This window comes from Podarcis gaigeae, assembly GCF_964106915.1.
Source record: "Podarcis gaigeae genome assembly, chromosome: 10".
NCBI lineage: Eukaryota > Metazoa > Chordata > Lepidosauria > Squamata > Lacertidae > Podarcis > Podarcis gaigeae.
The window spans coordinates 45788044-45805306 of record NC_139686.1 but is presented as its reverse complement, the minus strand read 5'-3'; the positions used below and the strand labels follow the sequence as shown (position 1 = coordinate 45805306).

The 17263-nt window shown below is 41.4% G+C and overlaps 1 protein-coding gene across 4 annotated transcripts in view; it reads left to right on the top strand.

The window, feature by feature from the left end:
* MSRB3 (methionine sulfoxide reductase B3) overlaps window positions 1-8013 on the top strand; it is a 58918-nt gene extending 50905 nt beyond the window's left edge. For all 4 annotated transcript variants that reach the window (XM_083699525.1, XM_083699526.1, XM_083699527.1 and 1 more), the window contains 2 exons: window positions 378-475; window positions 5325-8013. In XM_083699525.1, coding sequence (XP_083555651.1) covers window positions 378-475; window positions 5325-5489 — 263 coding nt within the window. In that variant the 3' untranslated portion in view covers window positions 5490-8013. The remainder of the gene's footprint in view (window positions 1-377; window positions 476-5324) is intronic.
* The last annotated feature ends 9250 nt before the right edge of the window (window positions 8014-17263 follow it).

The following is a 17263-nucleotide window of genomic DNA, read 5'->3' as shown; positions in this document are numbered from 1 at the left end:
TGCCCTTCTAGAATTTGCTTGCAACTTATTAATTTAGCTCCATGATAAAGGGACCTGTTAACTTCCTATTTTAGGTGTACACTTTTCAAGAAATTCAAAATTTCTTGGATAAAACTGTTCTATTGGACAAAGTGTATTAGTACACGGTTGTAGATTTGCACATTTTCAGGTTGCATAGGATTCTGTAGGCAAAAAAGAAGAGTATATTTGCAATTGGAAACTTGCTGCTTTACCTTGCCAGCCAACGGACGTTATCATCTAGAGCTTGTTAGATCACTGACAATTCTATTTGTGATTGAAACTTTAAAAATCCTATCTGATGCAGAAATTATCACAGGTTGTTGCTGCTATTGTTCATCCTTTTGTTTTTTTTCCAGGTTGGCCTTCATTCTATGATGTGATGGCTTCTGACAGAATTACATTCACTGATGACTACTCCTACGGGATGCATAGGGTTGAGACAAGCTGCAGTCAGGTCAGCTCAGACACAAATAGGTCATTCTCATCTTAAAAGGTTGCCGAAACCGTAGTGTGTGTAGTTTCTTTACATCTGAAGTTCTGCAAAATTCTTAGTTGCCAAAAAGGCTCATTAGGGTTGTATGATGAGCCACAGGCATGACAGCTGGTGGATAAAAACGAAAGTCAAAGTGCTAATGAGAATCTGTATTGTTATCTAGGTTAAGCGTTATTTAACAGAGCATGTATAAATGACATCAGAGGGCTGTAGCCTACAGAAATGGTCTTCCAGGAAGGCATCTCTTCAAAGTTCACCTCTGAACTCTGTTCTCTTAAGCCTAAATGCAGATAGTCTAGACGAACATTGAATTGACTCTATATCTGCAGATTGCATCACAGAGCATTTGCTGAGGATCACTAGTGACAATGGTCAGGGTATCTTTCCGGCCACCTCTATGTCCCATCTGCCCAAATAAGCAAGTGAATAATAATACCAGACACTTGTCAGTTTCCCATTATCTTTCTCGTTCCGTCTCCTTTCATTCTTTGTCATCACCAGCCTTCTGTTGCCTTAATGGCTCAGTCCTAACTAACTTATCAGGGGAGAAGGGTTGTTGACCTGGCAGTTAGTGAAGGAAACGCTTGGCTAACCTGCAACTAGTTTCTCCCACCAAGAATGCACCAGTTTTAATCAGAACTTAAAGTCTGATCTCCTGCTTTGTTTGCTTTAGACCAACTGGGAATCTGGAAGAAAATTGGGATAAATGAGCTCTCTGAATAAGCAAGGGGCCAACATATTGTGTGGCCACTTTCAATTACTCTTTCCAGGAGGTTTTTTTGGGGAAGAACTTTCAATCTGCTGCAAAACAGTGTTCAATAGGTTAGCGCCCAGCTATATCTAGATTGAAATGTTATCTGAGATCCAAGCCATAGTTGTATTTGTATTCAGTGGTATACTGCACTTAAACAGGTAAACTTTTAATCATACAGTGGTACCTCAGGTTAAGAACTTAATTCGTTCCAGAGGTCAGTTCTTAACCCGAAACTGTTCTTAACCTGAAGCATCACTTTAGCTAATGGGCCACCGGAGCACGATTTCTGTTCTCATCCTGAAGCAAAGTTCTTAACCTGAGGTAATATTTCTGGGTTAGCGGAGTCTGTAACCTGAAGCATATGTAACCTGAAGCGTATGTAACCCGAGGTACCACTGTATTTGTATTAATGTCACTTTATAATTAGATGTTTGCCTGTTTCTGGGATTTGTATTTTGCCTTTCACTGCAAACAAGTCCCGAGGCAGCTCACAATAATATCAAGTAGTAAATTATACTAAAACTTTTGTTACTTTTAACACAAAAAGCCCTTTAGTGATGGCATAATATTTATTGAAGATCTCTGGAATTTCTGGTGCTGTTCTGCATTTGCTATTTTTATTTTATTCTGTTTCTGGTTTTATGCTGTGTTACGTTTTATGGTTCTGTTATATTATTTGCATATATGGCTTGCAGCTTTTATTGTAAGCCACCCAGAGAACTTTTTTTTTTAATGGAGGAGGGGGGCTTGAAATACAACAAATAAGTAAATAAATAAAATACAGTATTAACAACCGGTGAATAAAAGCAGCATACCAGTATACCAGTATATGTGGCTTGTGTCCTCCCCATAGTCATTACCACACCATACAATGCATCCATTATTCAGTCATTTATTCCCATCTCCATGAATCTAACAATATGAATCATACATCCAGCTGCAAAATGCTATTGTTTTATTACATATCAGAATTGCATTGGGAGTTTACTTGGTTAAAGCGGAGAGCAAAATCCTTTTATTTTATTTTTTCCCCTTTTAGGGGTGGGGGGCAAAATCCAGCAGATGAAAGAATTAAGTACACTTCCCATAAACATTCTAACACCTGTTTTGCTCCTGTGCGAACATCTTCCTTTGGAATGCCATTGATTTAGGATACAAACAAGTGCTTTGGAAGAAAATTACCTTCCTATAAAACAAAAGCATCCTAAATATTGTCTGTGAAACAGCTTTCACGGTTTTGTTAGAAATACATCACTGTAGAAATATGAGAAAAGTCAAATATTTGTGACAAGAAAATGTGAATTGCAGGTGCACTTAGGGAGTAATATTAAATTGGTTGCACATTCTTCCTTCCTTTCCTATTCAAGGGCTATTTCCCTTGGAGACCTCTGCAGCTATTACATTGTACCTGTAGAAGCCAATAACACTGTATAATCACAAAAAAATGGGTTGCACATTGATGTGCTGTGACTAAATCACTGGCAACCATCTGCACAGATCTTTCTTTATCTCATAGTAATGGGATTATTGTGTGTAAAGTCAGGAACTCTGAGAGGTGAAATACGTTCTCAGCTGGCAGACAGCTAATTTCCATGTCCAAACCGGCATGTACAGTAGACAAACGTGGTTTGAGAACTGAATTCAGAATATGGCACAGTAGTCATATGCTTGTCTTACCAAACCAGTGTTCAGCTCATGTCTGGCAGCTTACCAGTGGCACTGTAAGTGTGGGACAACTTGCACACTACACATTCATTGAGATATTCACACAAATACATGTGCCGAATTCTCTGCAGTTCTAGATCCACTCAGCCCATATCTACAGCACGCCACTAGGGTTGTACAAGTTGAAAAGTGACACAATTATCACTCCTAGCAGTCAGTCCAATTTGCAATCTCTCCACTTTCCTGCTTATGGTAAAGGCTGAAATTTTTGCAAACTCTCAGTATGGTAGCCAACTAAGGTTTACTCAAGGTAGACCTATTGAATTGAAATGACAGGAGATGGCTAACTTAACTCCATTAATAGCAGTGGGTCTGCTGTGAGTAAAACTTCGTTGAATAGCACCCTGCAGCCCATTTTACATAAATTAACCACCACCATGGTGCAGACCTAACGTTGCAGCTACTTGGAGAGCTGTAATATATGAGCCCACTGCCCCATCCACACGGCTTCTCTTGAACATAGTGGTGCATTGGTGTGTGTGTGTGTAGTGTCCTGTGTTCCGTGATCACCCCTGGGAAGCTGCATGGTCTGGTCCTCCCTCCCTCCATGCAGCTGTGACTACAAGACCTCTCTTTGCATACAAGATTTTAGCAAGTATAAACTGAGTCTTCAGCAGAACTCCAGTGTGAAAATTCTTTTATGTGTGGGCTACAAACGCAATTGATATAAGATTGACCAATACTATGAGGCATCGCATTTCCGGGTTGATCAAGCTGATCAAGTTGAAGCGGGCTGATGCAAAGAGTTATTTGGAAAAACTGTTTTTGTTTTTTTTAAGAGGTAAAGCTAAATTGGTCAGGCATCCAATTGCTGCTTAACTTCTTTCACATTGGAGTTTCAGAAGAAAATTACGGTCATTAACTTTCTGCAAGGAAATGTAGGGGTAGTAGACTGAAGCCACACTTCATACATGTGTAATTGTCTGCCATTCCAGAAATTCCCTTCTGTTGTGATTCTTGCTTTGTTTCTTTATTCCTGATTGTTTCTTTGTTTCTTTATTCCTGATTGATCACTTGTTTGCCCTGGAATCATCCTGTGGTATCTTCAGTATTTTAAGTTTGCTTCACAGTGTCATGTTACTGGAGTTCAAAGGCCCTGGAGGGAAAATGACTCGGATAACAACACCTGGGAACTCTCTTCTAAGAATTTGCTTACAGATGTACAAGGTGTTTCCCCCTAACATGAGTCACAGAAGCACTAATAAGTATTTGTAACCTGAAAGTTACATGTTTGATTAGACAAATTCTTTTTGCCTAGCATGTGTACATAATTCTTTGGATTCTTCTTCCATGACCTGAGCTGACATTAAAAGCTGTTAAAAAGTTTTGCTACAAGGAAAAGATAAAGCCCGTGCAAACTTGCTCCTTTCTGGCCTTGTGGGCTCACTCTTGCTCCCGCCTTTTATTTCAGTTGCCAGTCTTTTTTAAAAAAAATATTTAAATATTTTTATTATGAAGAATTCAAATCATTAAACACATTTGCATGCATACACGCACACACCCTTCAATATTGTGTGAATTCAATTAAAATTAAACACATAATTCAGTATGTTCAGTCTTAAACACCAATCATCAAAATCTTTCTACCTTTGATTTTTTTAAAGATTATGACCAATACTGATGCATTTACTTGAACAATGCAAAATGGGCAGACCACCTCAGTTTTATCTGGATTGAGCTTCAAATTGTTGGCTCTCATCCAATCCATTACCGAGGCAAAACAATGGTCCAGCACATCCACTGCCTCACCTGCAGGTGTAAAGGAGAAGCAGAGCTGTGTGTCATTAGCATATTGTAGACAATGTACTCCAAAACTCTGAATGACCCCACTCATCAGTTTCATGTAGATGTTAACTTGGTTGGCCTAATAAAGGTACTACTATACTAAATATTTTGGATTTTATTTTTATTTTTAAAGAGTATTTAGTCAGAATATGTTGTTCAGGCCTCAACCTGCCTTTTGGCATGTTCAGGTTTTGATACCACAACTTAGCATTGGTACTTCACATGCTTTTTGGTGGCTCTAAGCCTGCGTGATAAGCACATTCTCTTTTCAGATGTTGGCATCAAACTGTGCATGTCTGAAGTCCATTTGTAAAAACCAGACTTCTCTTGGATGACCGCTTATATTTTCACATTACTGGCAACTAGAAAAAAGGCAATGGTTGACCCTCAAATGCTTTACCTCCTGATTAAATTTAAACTTCAAAATGAAGCCCGTATCTGTGACTCTCAAAGAGAAGCCCATATACTATTACAGGTTGTTGTAAGTGTTTTCATTATGCTTATTGATACTTACAAATGAATACAAATTATGCTCTTCTATTTCAGTGTGGTGCTCACCTTGGACATATTTTTGACGATGGGCCTCGTCCATCTGGCAAACGATACTGCATAAATTCAGCTTCATTGTCTTTTGAGTCTGCAGACAAGAATCATGCTGAAGAAGGAAGCATGGGCGCGACTTCTGCCCAACCAGACAAGACAGAGCTGTAGGAGGAAGATAGTTTCTCACAAAGCTTATTTTCCTAGATGACTCTTAAAGAATGTTATTCTAAATTGCCTTCTACCTTATATGTTAAAAAAACACCACAGAACCTTTTATGGATATTCTGCACTATCAGTTCTTTTGTGTATCAGAATGAGGCCTTGTGTGTGCCAATGTATTTTTGTTATATAATCACACTAAAATAATTATCAACTTACATGCAGTGGGGAACCTCATAACAAAAGGGTATTTAGCACTATGGGTTATTAATCTCCACTTAGTGCTTTGTTAAAATAGGTTTGAATAACACCCCTCCTTCTTTCTGAGGGAGCAGGCTATAGTTCAGTCATTGCAGAACTGTACTGTATATACAGCAGTCTCCTAATATCTCATTACTTCAGTGATTTTGCTCTGATTTACATGACATGTGTACTCGACCATCTTTCCATTTGACACATCACCCAACCTCCATTATGGAAGTGTGTGTTAGTTAAAGAGCGGCGGGTCATATCCAGCCCATCCTTTTGCTGTGATAGGGCCAGCTGGAGTGGATAGCAGGCCTTTGCCCCTGAGTCTGTTCCTCCAAGTTGCGATGAGTATTTAAATGAATGTGGATGGAAACCTGTTTGTTTTAACCAGTAGCAACCAGCACTTTTACAGGCCTGGTCTATCAGCCAGAAGTAGGTGAAAGCGAATAGTAGGTCACTTGTTTTACTAAGCCCCTAATGAGGGTCCTGCAAAAACAAAACATCAACGAGCCAAAGAGGATTCACAGTGTAGCATGGACTAGTTGTTTTGTGGGTCGCGCCTTGGAGCATGCAGTAATGTTGCTAATTACTGCTCCGCTTTCAGGTTTTGTCCTGGGAAAGTGAATACCTCATTGAAGAGGTACAAACTTCCCTACAATTCCCCCTTACAATGTTTGGACAGGCATTAGAAGGGATGCAGTTCCCTTTCTTTCAAGCAGTTTCAATGTGCAATTATAAGCACCAAGTGGCTGTGCCTTCTCATGTGCAAATTTACAGCAGTGTGTTGCTTGAAGAACAACCTTACTATTTTCCAGCTTGTATGTGTGCTCAGTCTTATTTTCTGAGCGCATGTATGTACAGGAAATGCACAAAGCCGACAACCAAAACATTAAGAAATGCAGCAAGAAGTAGACATGTCCACGAAGACGGAAGAGTTTTAAATGGAAACTTGTCCCAAGGCCTTTAGTGAGATCAGATTAGACGTTTTTAAGCCTTCTAAGGATATGACCATCTACTTTGTGCTGAAACTTCCTTTTTTACACTGCAAGAAAACTGTCTATAGGTAGTGTGTGTGCATATATATATGGCTGAAGCAGAGAATAGCTGCATTTTCTAAACTCGATACAAGTACTGTACTGTTTAAGATAATTTTGTTGTAGAATATTCAATTTCAATATCAATAGATACTACCTGACATATCTAACACCGAAGCCCTGTACAATAGGTTGAAATTGCAACCTTTATAGCCTTATAGCTCAAAAGCGAGAAAAAAACTTGTTTGCTAATATAATTGAAGAATAGACAGATGTAGAACTTCAGAATGCAACCGTATGCATAAGAGAACAATTACTCCTGTTAGCCTCACTGTTCATGTATGCAATTATGTACTTTCCAGTTTGTGCAGTCCTTCCTTTACAATGGCAGAGAATTTTCTATGCTTCATGTCATTCTTTTGCTTATTTCCCTCTCCCAAAGGGCTGTTCTTATTCCTTGCCTTTGTTGGAAGAGAAGTGAGTTTTCTCCTATCACATTTTCTGCCATAAATCTCTAATATGCAACATTTGTAAAAATGTGGAGCCTCATGCATTTTGCTTTTCAGATCTCTGCTGTAGTTAAGGGTTATCGAGTTTCAGCATATTTCTGTCTTGCATTAAAGAAATATATTACTAAAACTTCAATGAGCAATAATGCCAGCTGTCCATCGGTAGATTTATATTTGCAGGATATGGAATGCAATGAACTGAATCAATATGGCTAGGTGTATGTGATCTGTAAGAGTGGAACACTGTTAGCAGAAGAAAGCCTTTGTTCTTTCTCTGTATGGAACACTGGGCAACATTTCTCACTATTAAGGCTAGTAGGGGATATAAGTATGACTGGTATTGCAGAACTCAAATGCAGGTCATCTTGTTTATGTCCTTGGCAGAGGATCTCAGAAGGTGAGCACAATAAATAAGCAGGGAGCCCATTGCTTGGACTTCATTCTTTGTATTGTATGGGTGCGTGCAACTACTGAATGCAAATTATATAAGAACAGAGAACTGTATTTTATAGTATCCAATCTATATTATATAGAGATTTGCAGAGCTTAATATATAAATATCAAAAGATACTTGGAAAAAAGAGAAAAATAAAAGTATTTTATTCATTTTGAAAAAAATCGAACTTTTCATCAGAATTATGGTTTGCTTTTGAGACAATAGTGTTGGATTTTTCAACGAAGGGTATCTTTTAATATATTTCTTGTACGCTGGGTATATAATAAAGTTAATTTATAAATAAATGCCTCTGTTTTTAATGGTTATGATATTGTGCCTGCAGCTGCATTGTGCCCCAGCCCTTTTCCTCACCTGTCAGTAGCGGTGACACATCAACATTTGAGCTCCAACATCCTTTCCAAGATGAATAGGTGGAGCAAAGGGATAAAGCACACCCAAATTCCCTGCATGTGGTTATGACCCTGGGAAAATATTTTCAAGGATTCAGATATAACTTAGGGGAGGGAGCACTGACAGAAGTACTCAGCCTCCACCTTAGCAAAAAGACAGAAAGAAAAAGATCTTAGCTTTTTGTGTACATTATTGTGTTCTTTGGGTCTGTTCCATAAAGATAGCACATTGCTTACTAAAAGGAAGTCTTGCCAAAGAAGTTCTAAACTACAGCTGAATAATTTGGCTGGAGATGTTTTCTTGCGGATTGGTGTCTAGGGAAACAGATTTGGAATGCCCTATTGTTTGCAGATAAGCTCAGTTTGAGAAGTCAGCAACACAAAAATTGGGTGAAAAGGGAGCTTTGTGGTGGTCTCAACTCAGCTGTCATGTTGACATTCCCTGAGAACTGCTGGTGCATCCATTAAGTTGTTAATTGTCAAATATTAGGAGGACTATCTAGGGGCATCGAGGGGCAGTGGGTGCAACTGATGATGGGAATGCCAGGAGGCGGTCTCACTTTTGTATTGTGGTACAACTTCTTAGTAACAGTTCTTGCACAGGAGATACTGGAGCATGCTTGCCTCTATTGACAAAGAATCTTTATACAATCCTTTGTGCTTCGTACATGCTGTTTAAAAAGAACATAATTGCATGTTCATATTATGAGAAACTGCAGCTATGCACAACAGATAGAGTTGTATCCAACTATGTTATACCCAGAGTATACCCATTGAAATTCATAGACCTAGGTTAGTAATGTCCATTATTTTCTGCTCCTAGTGGAACTACCATAGGATACAACCCAAAAAGGAGTATTCAACTATTGTGTCCTGTGTCAGCACACTGATTTCCACTTGCAAAATGGGACCCCCCTCTTCTCCCCGCCCCCAACATGCCCTGCAACCTACCCAAATCTGTTCCATGGGGTTGGTGGAACCCCTAGAACAAATGATAAGGGGATGGGGGGGGCGGGACTTCCATTATACAAGAAGAAATCCTTGTACTGGCAGAATTAGAGACAGCATTATGATGGATGATTCCACCCATAGAGTATGCACTTGCTATATTTGTGGGAAGCAACCATGTAAATTTCTGAATGCACAATCCAATAATTCTGCCCGGGGATTTTAAAGGAGATGCGTTTGAGGTTGATCCGTCTGATCACCTCTTTCAACAGCCTGAGACCTTGGTTGTTACCTCACTAGATTTCAGCAACAAGCTTTATCTTACGAAATAAAATCTCTTCTGCCTATTTTCCCCAAAGAGGATACTTTTTATCATGGATTAAAACCCCCAAAACAGGCCCCTGCCCCCCACTTCACTGGAATTGTAGAAGTGATAAAGTGGAGTTTATTGTAGGGTTACCAGACGCCCCCGTTTCCCGGGGACAGTCCCCGGATTTGCGAATAAATCCCTGGACAAATTCCATCCCCAGAATGTCCCCGGATTTCATCTAATGTCCCCAGGGAACGCAGCAGTGGCAGTCTCAGCAGACTGGAGCAGTTGGCTCTGGCTGGCTTCAGGAGCTGCTCGGAAGTCTCCATATGATGGTGGTGCAGGGGCTCTAAGATGCAGCTTCCGGGCTGCCACCACCTTCCCTGACCCCAGCAACTAAGCTGTGAAGGGAGGCTTCATGCTGCCTATTGGAGCAGCCTCCCAACTCCTACTTGCGTGCAAGAAGGAGTGGGGCGGGGATCTCTCAGCTGGGAAGGGAGGCTTCACAGGAGGGGCAGAGATCTCTCAGGCAATGGGAAGCCTCCCTTCCCAGCTGAGGGATCCCTGCTCCCTCCTGCTTGCACACAAGTAGGAGTCGGGATGGGGCTGCTCTGATGGGAAGGGAGGCATTGCGCTGCCTGAGAGATCCCTGCCCCCTCCTGCTTGCACGCAAGTAGGAATGGGATTGGGGCTGCTCCGATGGGAAGGGAGGCATTGCACTGCCCGAGCCTTGCCGCTGCTGCTGCTCTCGGCCCTCCTCCGCCTTCCATGCCTGACCCACCACCACCAAAGAACCAACAACTCAGGGGCTGCCCAGGCTCATGGAGAAAGGAGATAGAAGCCTCGGAGGAAGAGGAAACGTGGCGGTTGAGGTCAAGGCGGCGGCTGCCCCTCTGCCACCGCCATTGCTGCAGCATCAACGTCCCGAAAGTGTAGTAATTAATTAATTACTAAGGTGTCCCCGGATTGATTGAAAAAAATCTGGTAACCTTAGTTTATTGACTTATACTGTTACAAGCAGGAAGGTCTACCATAAATTGCTCTCCCTAAAGAACACCGAAATTCCTTTGTTCCTGGAAGAGAGATTAAAGCCTAAAAGCCCACTTTCAAAATAGCCTTGTTTTCATTACTCAGGTGAGGCTCTTCTGGCCATAAGGTCACAAGATGCCAGACCCTGTTTACATTTTAAAATGACGGCAGGCATGGTGGGCGTCATCAGATCACTGCATCCAAACAAACAGGATGTCCTAAACCAAACAGTGACCTGGCCAAAGGGCAGTTTTGTCCATCCCAACTGATACTCTGGGCAAGATAGGGAGCAATTCCAACTTCTGAATGACGTACATAGAATGTGAAAAATAATTGGCATTTTCAGTCCATGAGAGTGATGTGGAGCAACAGTGTATTTGCCTGTTGGAGACATTTTACAACCATGGTCAATTACTGAAAGTTAGGTTGAGCATAAAAGGCTGGTGAGTTTCCCCTAGTGATAAAACACCAGAAAGAAGTAATATATCACTGCACTCACTATATGCCATAAAACTAGGAGTCACTATGGCTGCAATCCTACACATACATATCAGGGCATAAGTCCTATTAACTCAGTGTGGCTTGCTTCTAAGTAGAAATGCCTAGAATTGCACTGTATAAGATAATAACAATTTAGACTTGTTTTCTCTATTTTGTTTGCTGTTTTATGTAAAAAAAAAAAAATATGTAACAAATATATATTTATGGCTGTTCCAGCTGATCAATTCAAAGCTCAGCTGCTGATTCTTGTTGCTGTGGATCCAGATGTCTTCCTCCAGAAAGTACTCCTGCCGGGGTGAGTGGAGAGAGGAGAACATTGTTCCCCCCCAGTAGTACCTCTTTTCAAGAATGCTAAACATGCAAATGGTGGAAGGCGTGACCATTGGGCAGGATGCATGGCTAGCCAACAGAACAACATGGCCTGTCTCAGGAAAAGGGGGTGTCGTTGCTCTCAGGCATAATCCCATTGTCCTTTGAATGCATATGGTGTGCCGTCTAACCCGCCTCCGTGTGATGGAACTTTATAGGAACTAGCTTTTATAGTCATTTAACATATGCTTGTTCCAGAGAACACCACTGTTCCTTATTATCTTTTGTGATGGATACATACTGGTTGCTAAACTCCCAGCATCACCACCCTTTTTGTGGTAAGATGCAGCTGTACCTCTTGCCTGTAGGGAATCTATGCATTGCTTTTTTAAAAGCTTGTGGTTGGGTTTTATGTTTCCTTTATTCTTTAGGTCAGGTCATTTGTTTCCAGGAGAAATGTATCGCAGTCTGGATGAGTACAGTTGACCAGCTTTCCATGTGGGAAAGGTTGCCCGTTTCTCAGGGTGTGCTTGTTTGCAGCAATCAGGCAGCTTGCACCTGGTTTTCAGCTTTTTCTGTGGTTGCTATTGCTCTGCGACTGGTTTTGTTGCTAAGGGATAAAGACCTTCCTTAACCTAGTCCCTCAAAGCATTGCTGTGCTGGGTTGGGTAACTGCATCTCAATGGTCCTTGACCTCATTTCACATGGCTGGGAAGAGCCTGGATGGAGCAATGGAAGGAGCGGGGCAAACTTTCTACAAAAAATTCAGACCTCTGGCAAGAGTGACCTGTTCTGCTCCTGGAAGTGTGCTAAGGGTAGGGCAGAAACAACAACAACAACAACAACTTATTACTACTACTACTACTACTACTACTACTACTACTACTACTACTACTATTATACCCTGCCCATCTGGCCAGGTTTTCTCAGTCATTCTGGCGGACTTAAAGGTAAAGGGACCCCTGACCATTAGGTCCAGTCGTGGCCGACTCTGGGGTTGCGGCACTCATCTCGCTTTATTGGCCAAGAGAGCCGGCGTACAGCTTCCGGGTCATGTGGCCAGCATGACTAAGCCGCTTCTGGTGAACCAGAGCAGCGCACGGAAACGCCGTTTACCTTCCCGCCTGGAGCGGTACCTATTTATCTACTTGCACTTTGACGTGCTTTCGAACTGCTAGGTTGGCAGGAGCAGGGGCCGAGCATTGGTCTGCTAGGTTGGCAGGAGCTCACCCCGTCGCGGGGATTTGAAGCATAAGATATGCTTAGAGCATATCTAAATAAAAAATAAAAACATCAAGTGTTAAAAACCTCCTAATACAGGGGTTCCTTCAGATGTCTTCTAAATGTTGTGTAATTCTTTACCTCCTTGACATATGAAGGGAGGGTGCCACTACCGAGAAGGGTGGCAAAGAGAGAGAGAGAAAGAGAGAGAAGGTGTTGCCTTGCACCAATGCTCACACAACAAATCGTCCCGGAGGGCATGCAGCTCTCCTAAGTAAAAGGGCTTCCAACCCCTGCTGAAGAGGCCACAGTGTAACTGGAAAGTGGAATTCTAAAAGCATGATTTGATGGGTGGATGGATGCATTGTTGGGTGGCACTGTGGTCTAAACCACTGAGCCTCTTGGGCTTGCTAATCAGAAGGTCAGCAGTTCGAAGCCACATGACAGGGTGAGCTTCCATTGCTCAGTCCCAACTCCTGCCAACCTAGCAAATTGAAAGCACTCCAGGGCAAGTAGATAAATAGGTACCGTTGCAGTGGGAAGGAAACAGCTTTTCCATGCAATCGGGCATTCATCACTGAGTCCTGTTGTGCCAGAAGTGGTTTAGTCATGCTGGCCACATGACCTGGAAAGCTGTCTGTGGACAAATGCCGGCTCCCTCAGCCAGAAAAGCAATATGAGCGCCACACCCATAGTCCAGGGGTACACAGGTCCTTTACCTTTACCTACCAGATCTTTGTTTACAGACACAGATGGTTAATCTGTTCTCACTATCCTAAAAGCATATTCAGACTGATAATGGTGATGTTTCAAAGAGGTCTGCAATGACATTTCCTGCTCACTTTGCAGGATTCCTCTTTCCGCCATGAAACATGTATTCACAATGACTAGATGATTGGGCTGCATTCAACAAAGTCATCCTGTCTGTGCAAGGGCCTTTTGCCCACACAACGGGACTTCCTCTTCTTCTCCCTGCAGGCCCCTCATGCACCACAAATCTATTCCAAAGGGTAGAGGGACTCCTCAGAACAGGAGTGGGGAGACAGAGAGGAGAGGAGGGGAGGAAGTCTCATTGCATAACTGAAAGTCTTTGCATGAACGTGATGACTTGGTTGGATATAACCCATTGTTTTTAAGCCTTTGAAGTCATCTTTTGCCTGTATAATTCTTCACTTTAAAAAGAAAAAAAAAATCATAACACATGCACATACAACCTTCTTCTCATAGAACACACGAATCTCATAGAACTGTAAAGTCAGAAACATTCTCATTATTGAAATGTGAAAGCATTCCAGCTTGCCAGATGAAATGACACCCCCCCTTTCCTTGCATGCTGTTCTGGGGGTTCTCTCACCCCCCGCCCCCCCTGCTGCTGCCAATGCCAAGTGAAAAGGAGCAGGGACATGCAGAGAGTTACAGCGCCTGCTGTGGCCGTAGAGACATGTTTTGTTGCAGGTAGGGTAGATGAAGGCATTGTAATTGTTTTCAGTCAAGCTGAAGGCTTGAGAAAGCAACAGGGAGAAAAATGCGCCAAAGAGAGTAGGGGCGAAACACAGGCCTTTTTCACATCGTTCTTTATAGGGAAGGCAGCCAAGGATTATCTGTCATCCTGTCAGTGCCAAAAAGCTCCATTGAGCTAGTGGAAATCCTTGCATGGGCTTCTGTTAGTGGGACTTGCTCCTTGAATCTGGCCCTATGCCTTTAAATCATGTTTGGAACACATTCTTTCCCTCAAAGAATTCTGGGCCCTGAAGTTTTCCCCTCACAGAGTTGCGATTCCCAGCAACTCTTAACAAACTACAGCGCCCACAATACCTTAAGAGAATGAATATCCTTCAAATGAGCTTTAAAGGCCTGGCGTGTACACACAGCCTAAATTAATTGCACTTAGTTCCTACTGAAATCAATGTGAAAAGTTAGCCATGGCTTGAAGTCTCATTGATCCGGATCCAACCCATTTGCTGCCGGTTATGTCAGAAACACAATTTTAAAGGTAAGACCTAGACATTTCTTTCCAAAATGCACCATGCTTCCCTTTGTAATATATAATCGCAATATGTTTACCATTACGCAGAGAAAACTCTGAGCGTTACTGCACTCCGCTCAGGAATCAAACAGCTTGTTTTTATCAGGGTCAGTAGAGTAAGGAGCCAACTACAAGAGGCTTGTAAAAGACCAAATCTGGGATTGTTTACAAGGTAATACATTGAGATCCCCTAGAATCAGCTGAGGGAATCGCTGCCTTAAAAGGCTAGACATGAGGTAAGAACACACTTTTTGAGGAATAGGATAACTTAGGCTTTTATATTGCCTCCAAGCTGCAAAATGTTTTTCAGCTCAAGATAGTATTATTACTTCAGAACCTCTGAGGGAAATTGCCAGCTTTATTTAAAGATATGCATAAAGAATTGTACTGTGAAATATTTCATTTTTGGCTGTTTTCAAAGCTAATTCCAAAGAACTAAAATGTCAGCCACAAAGATGTACAACATTTTTCAAGAAGCCCGGACCAATGTTTTCATAAAAAAAAATAGTCTGTCCTTCATAACCACTGTTATTGAAAAGACCTCCCAAGGTTGCATAGACATACTTTAAATACTTTCTGAAATTCAATCTAATATAATTTATACATTAGGACTCATTCATAATCTTGTATTAAAAACCTATGCAATTTTCATGAAATATATCTGCTGTTTAATCATGAATGCTGATTTTTGAACCACAGTGCTCTTTTTTCCCTTAACACCCTTCCAACAGGTCTTAAAAAACCCCCAAGAAGAAATAACAGTTTAAATTTTAAATAAACATTTCTGGAAAAATAACGTCCTTAAAAAGAGGCTGTAATCTTAATTTACTGCTCTTTTGAATGTGCCACAGAGTCCTTGGTTGTGTGAGTACATTAAAAACCTCTTGCTTTATATGGACTGCAGGCACACAAATCCATTTGTAAAGAATCTGCAAAATAGGGTAGAAATTATATGATGTTATGTAGACAAGAATTAATCTAAACAAGTATATGATCTAAAAATTATTTAAAATATCAGCACATTATCCTTTACTGAAGTTATTTGAGCTTTGAAAGAAATTAAGCTTATTTTCCTCAGGGCTTACAAGTTAGGTCTTATTTTTTAAAAAAATCAGAGATCATCTAAACCTAATAATTGTGTGGCACAATTCTCCACATGTTTATTCAGTGTTGTTGTTGTTGTTGTTGTGATGACGATGATGATTTTCTGTTCCATGCCCATCTCACTGGGTTGCCCCAGCCACTCTGGGTGGCTTCCAGCATAAAAGAACAACAGCAGCACAACAGAACATCACACATTTAAAACTTCCCTATACAGGGCTGGCTTTAGATATCTTCTAGAAGTCAGAAAATTGTTTATTTCCTTCACATCTAACAGAAGGGCGTTCCATACGGTGGGTTTCTTCTTCTTCTTTGGCAATCACTTGTAGCCGAGTAAGATGGTCTTTCATAAACACTGTTTTAACAGTGAGTCCGTAAGTGACTGTGGAGGCCAGTTCTGGATCCACACATCCTTCCACAGTGGGGACATAGGTTTCCGGGTGGGAGTTGATCATGGTGAGGGTTTGCCAAGCTTGCCTTCCTCTTAACACGTTTCTCCCTTTCGTCCTGAGTTCGAGCATCTTCAAACCCCATGACAGCTTTGGTAAAGGCTGTTGTAAAGAGTGGGCATGACTACCGAGAAAGCCCTCTGCCTGGTTCCCTGTAACTTCACTTCTTGCAATGAGGGAACAGCCAGAAGGCCCACAGAGCTGAAGCTCAGTGTCTGGGCTGAATGGTGGGGGTGGAGATGGTCCTTCAGGTATACAGGGCTGAAGCCATTAAGGCTTTTGAAGGTCAACATGTTTCCACAATACTTCAAACTTTTAATTAAGATCATAATATACCAGCCAGTTAACATCTGGATCTAGAAAATTAGAAAATGATATTTTCAGGTGGATCTGGCTTAGGCCACAATTATTTTTTCCTTGACATTGCTGGGTTTCTAAATGGAAGTGGCTGTTACTCTAATTATCTAATCCCAGGAAGCTGCTATTTGCTCATTTGTCTTAGTGTGAAATTCCCTACATAGCATAAATCCAGATCTGAGAAGCTGAAAGGTAAATGGAAACTTCCTGCTCCAACCTTCTTTCCTCACCACACAAATGTTGGTGGGTCTTTAAGTTCACTGCTAGAGTTGTTCAGGAACTCTCTAAGGCTAAATTAATTGAGAATATATATATATAAGCTTAATTTCTTTCAAAGCCTAGACACCCCAACTTTTACACGGGAAGACACCCGAGGACACCAAAACCTGCATATATATATATATATATATATGCAGTGTGCCACGTGCTTGGCTTTGCATTTTATTATTTTTTAAAACAAATAACTCCAACCAGTCCTTTCACACAGACACATCTTAATTTTTTTTTCATGCAACGTTTACCGTGATGTCCAAATATGACATAGTTTCTGGTTCGACTCTTATAGCTGCTTTCCCCTCATGGCTCAATTCCATGGCAGTGTAAGAATTCAAAAAACATGTGAGATTTCAAGGGAAGATCTATGCTGGCACCAGGGGACAGGTCAAGAAGAAAATTGTTCTTGTTATCCCTACCCCTCTCCTCCAACTTGGTTTCCGTTTGCGTTAATGGGAGCAATGAGGGAAGGAGCCATAGATAGGGGAAGGCAAAAATGCTCTGTGAAGCTGCTGGTGCAAACACGGAACTCCTGAATATGTGTACAGAAGAATGCAAATGTGGCCTATTTAAGTTGATCACAAAGGTCCTTTGGTTAAGTGTCCTGAGCCTGGCGTACCC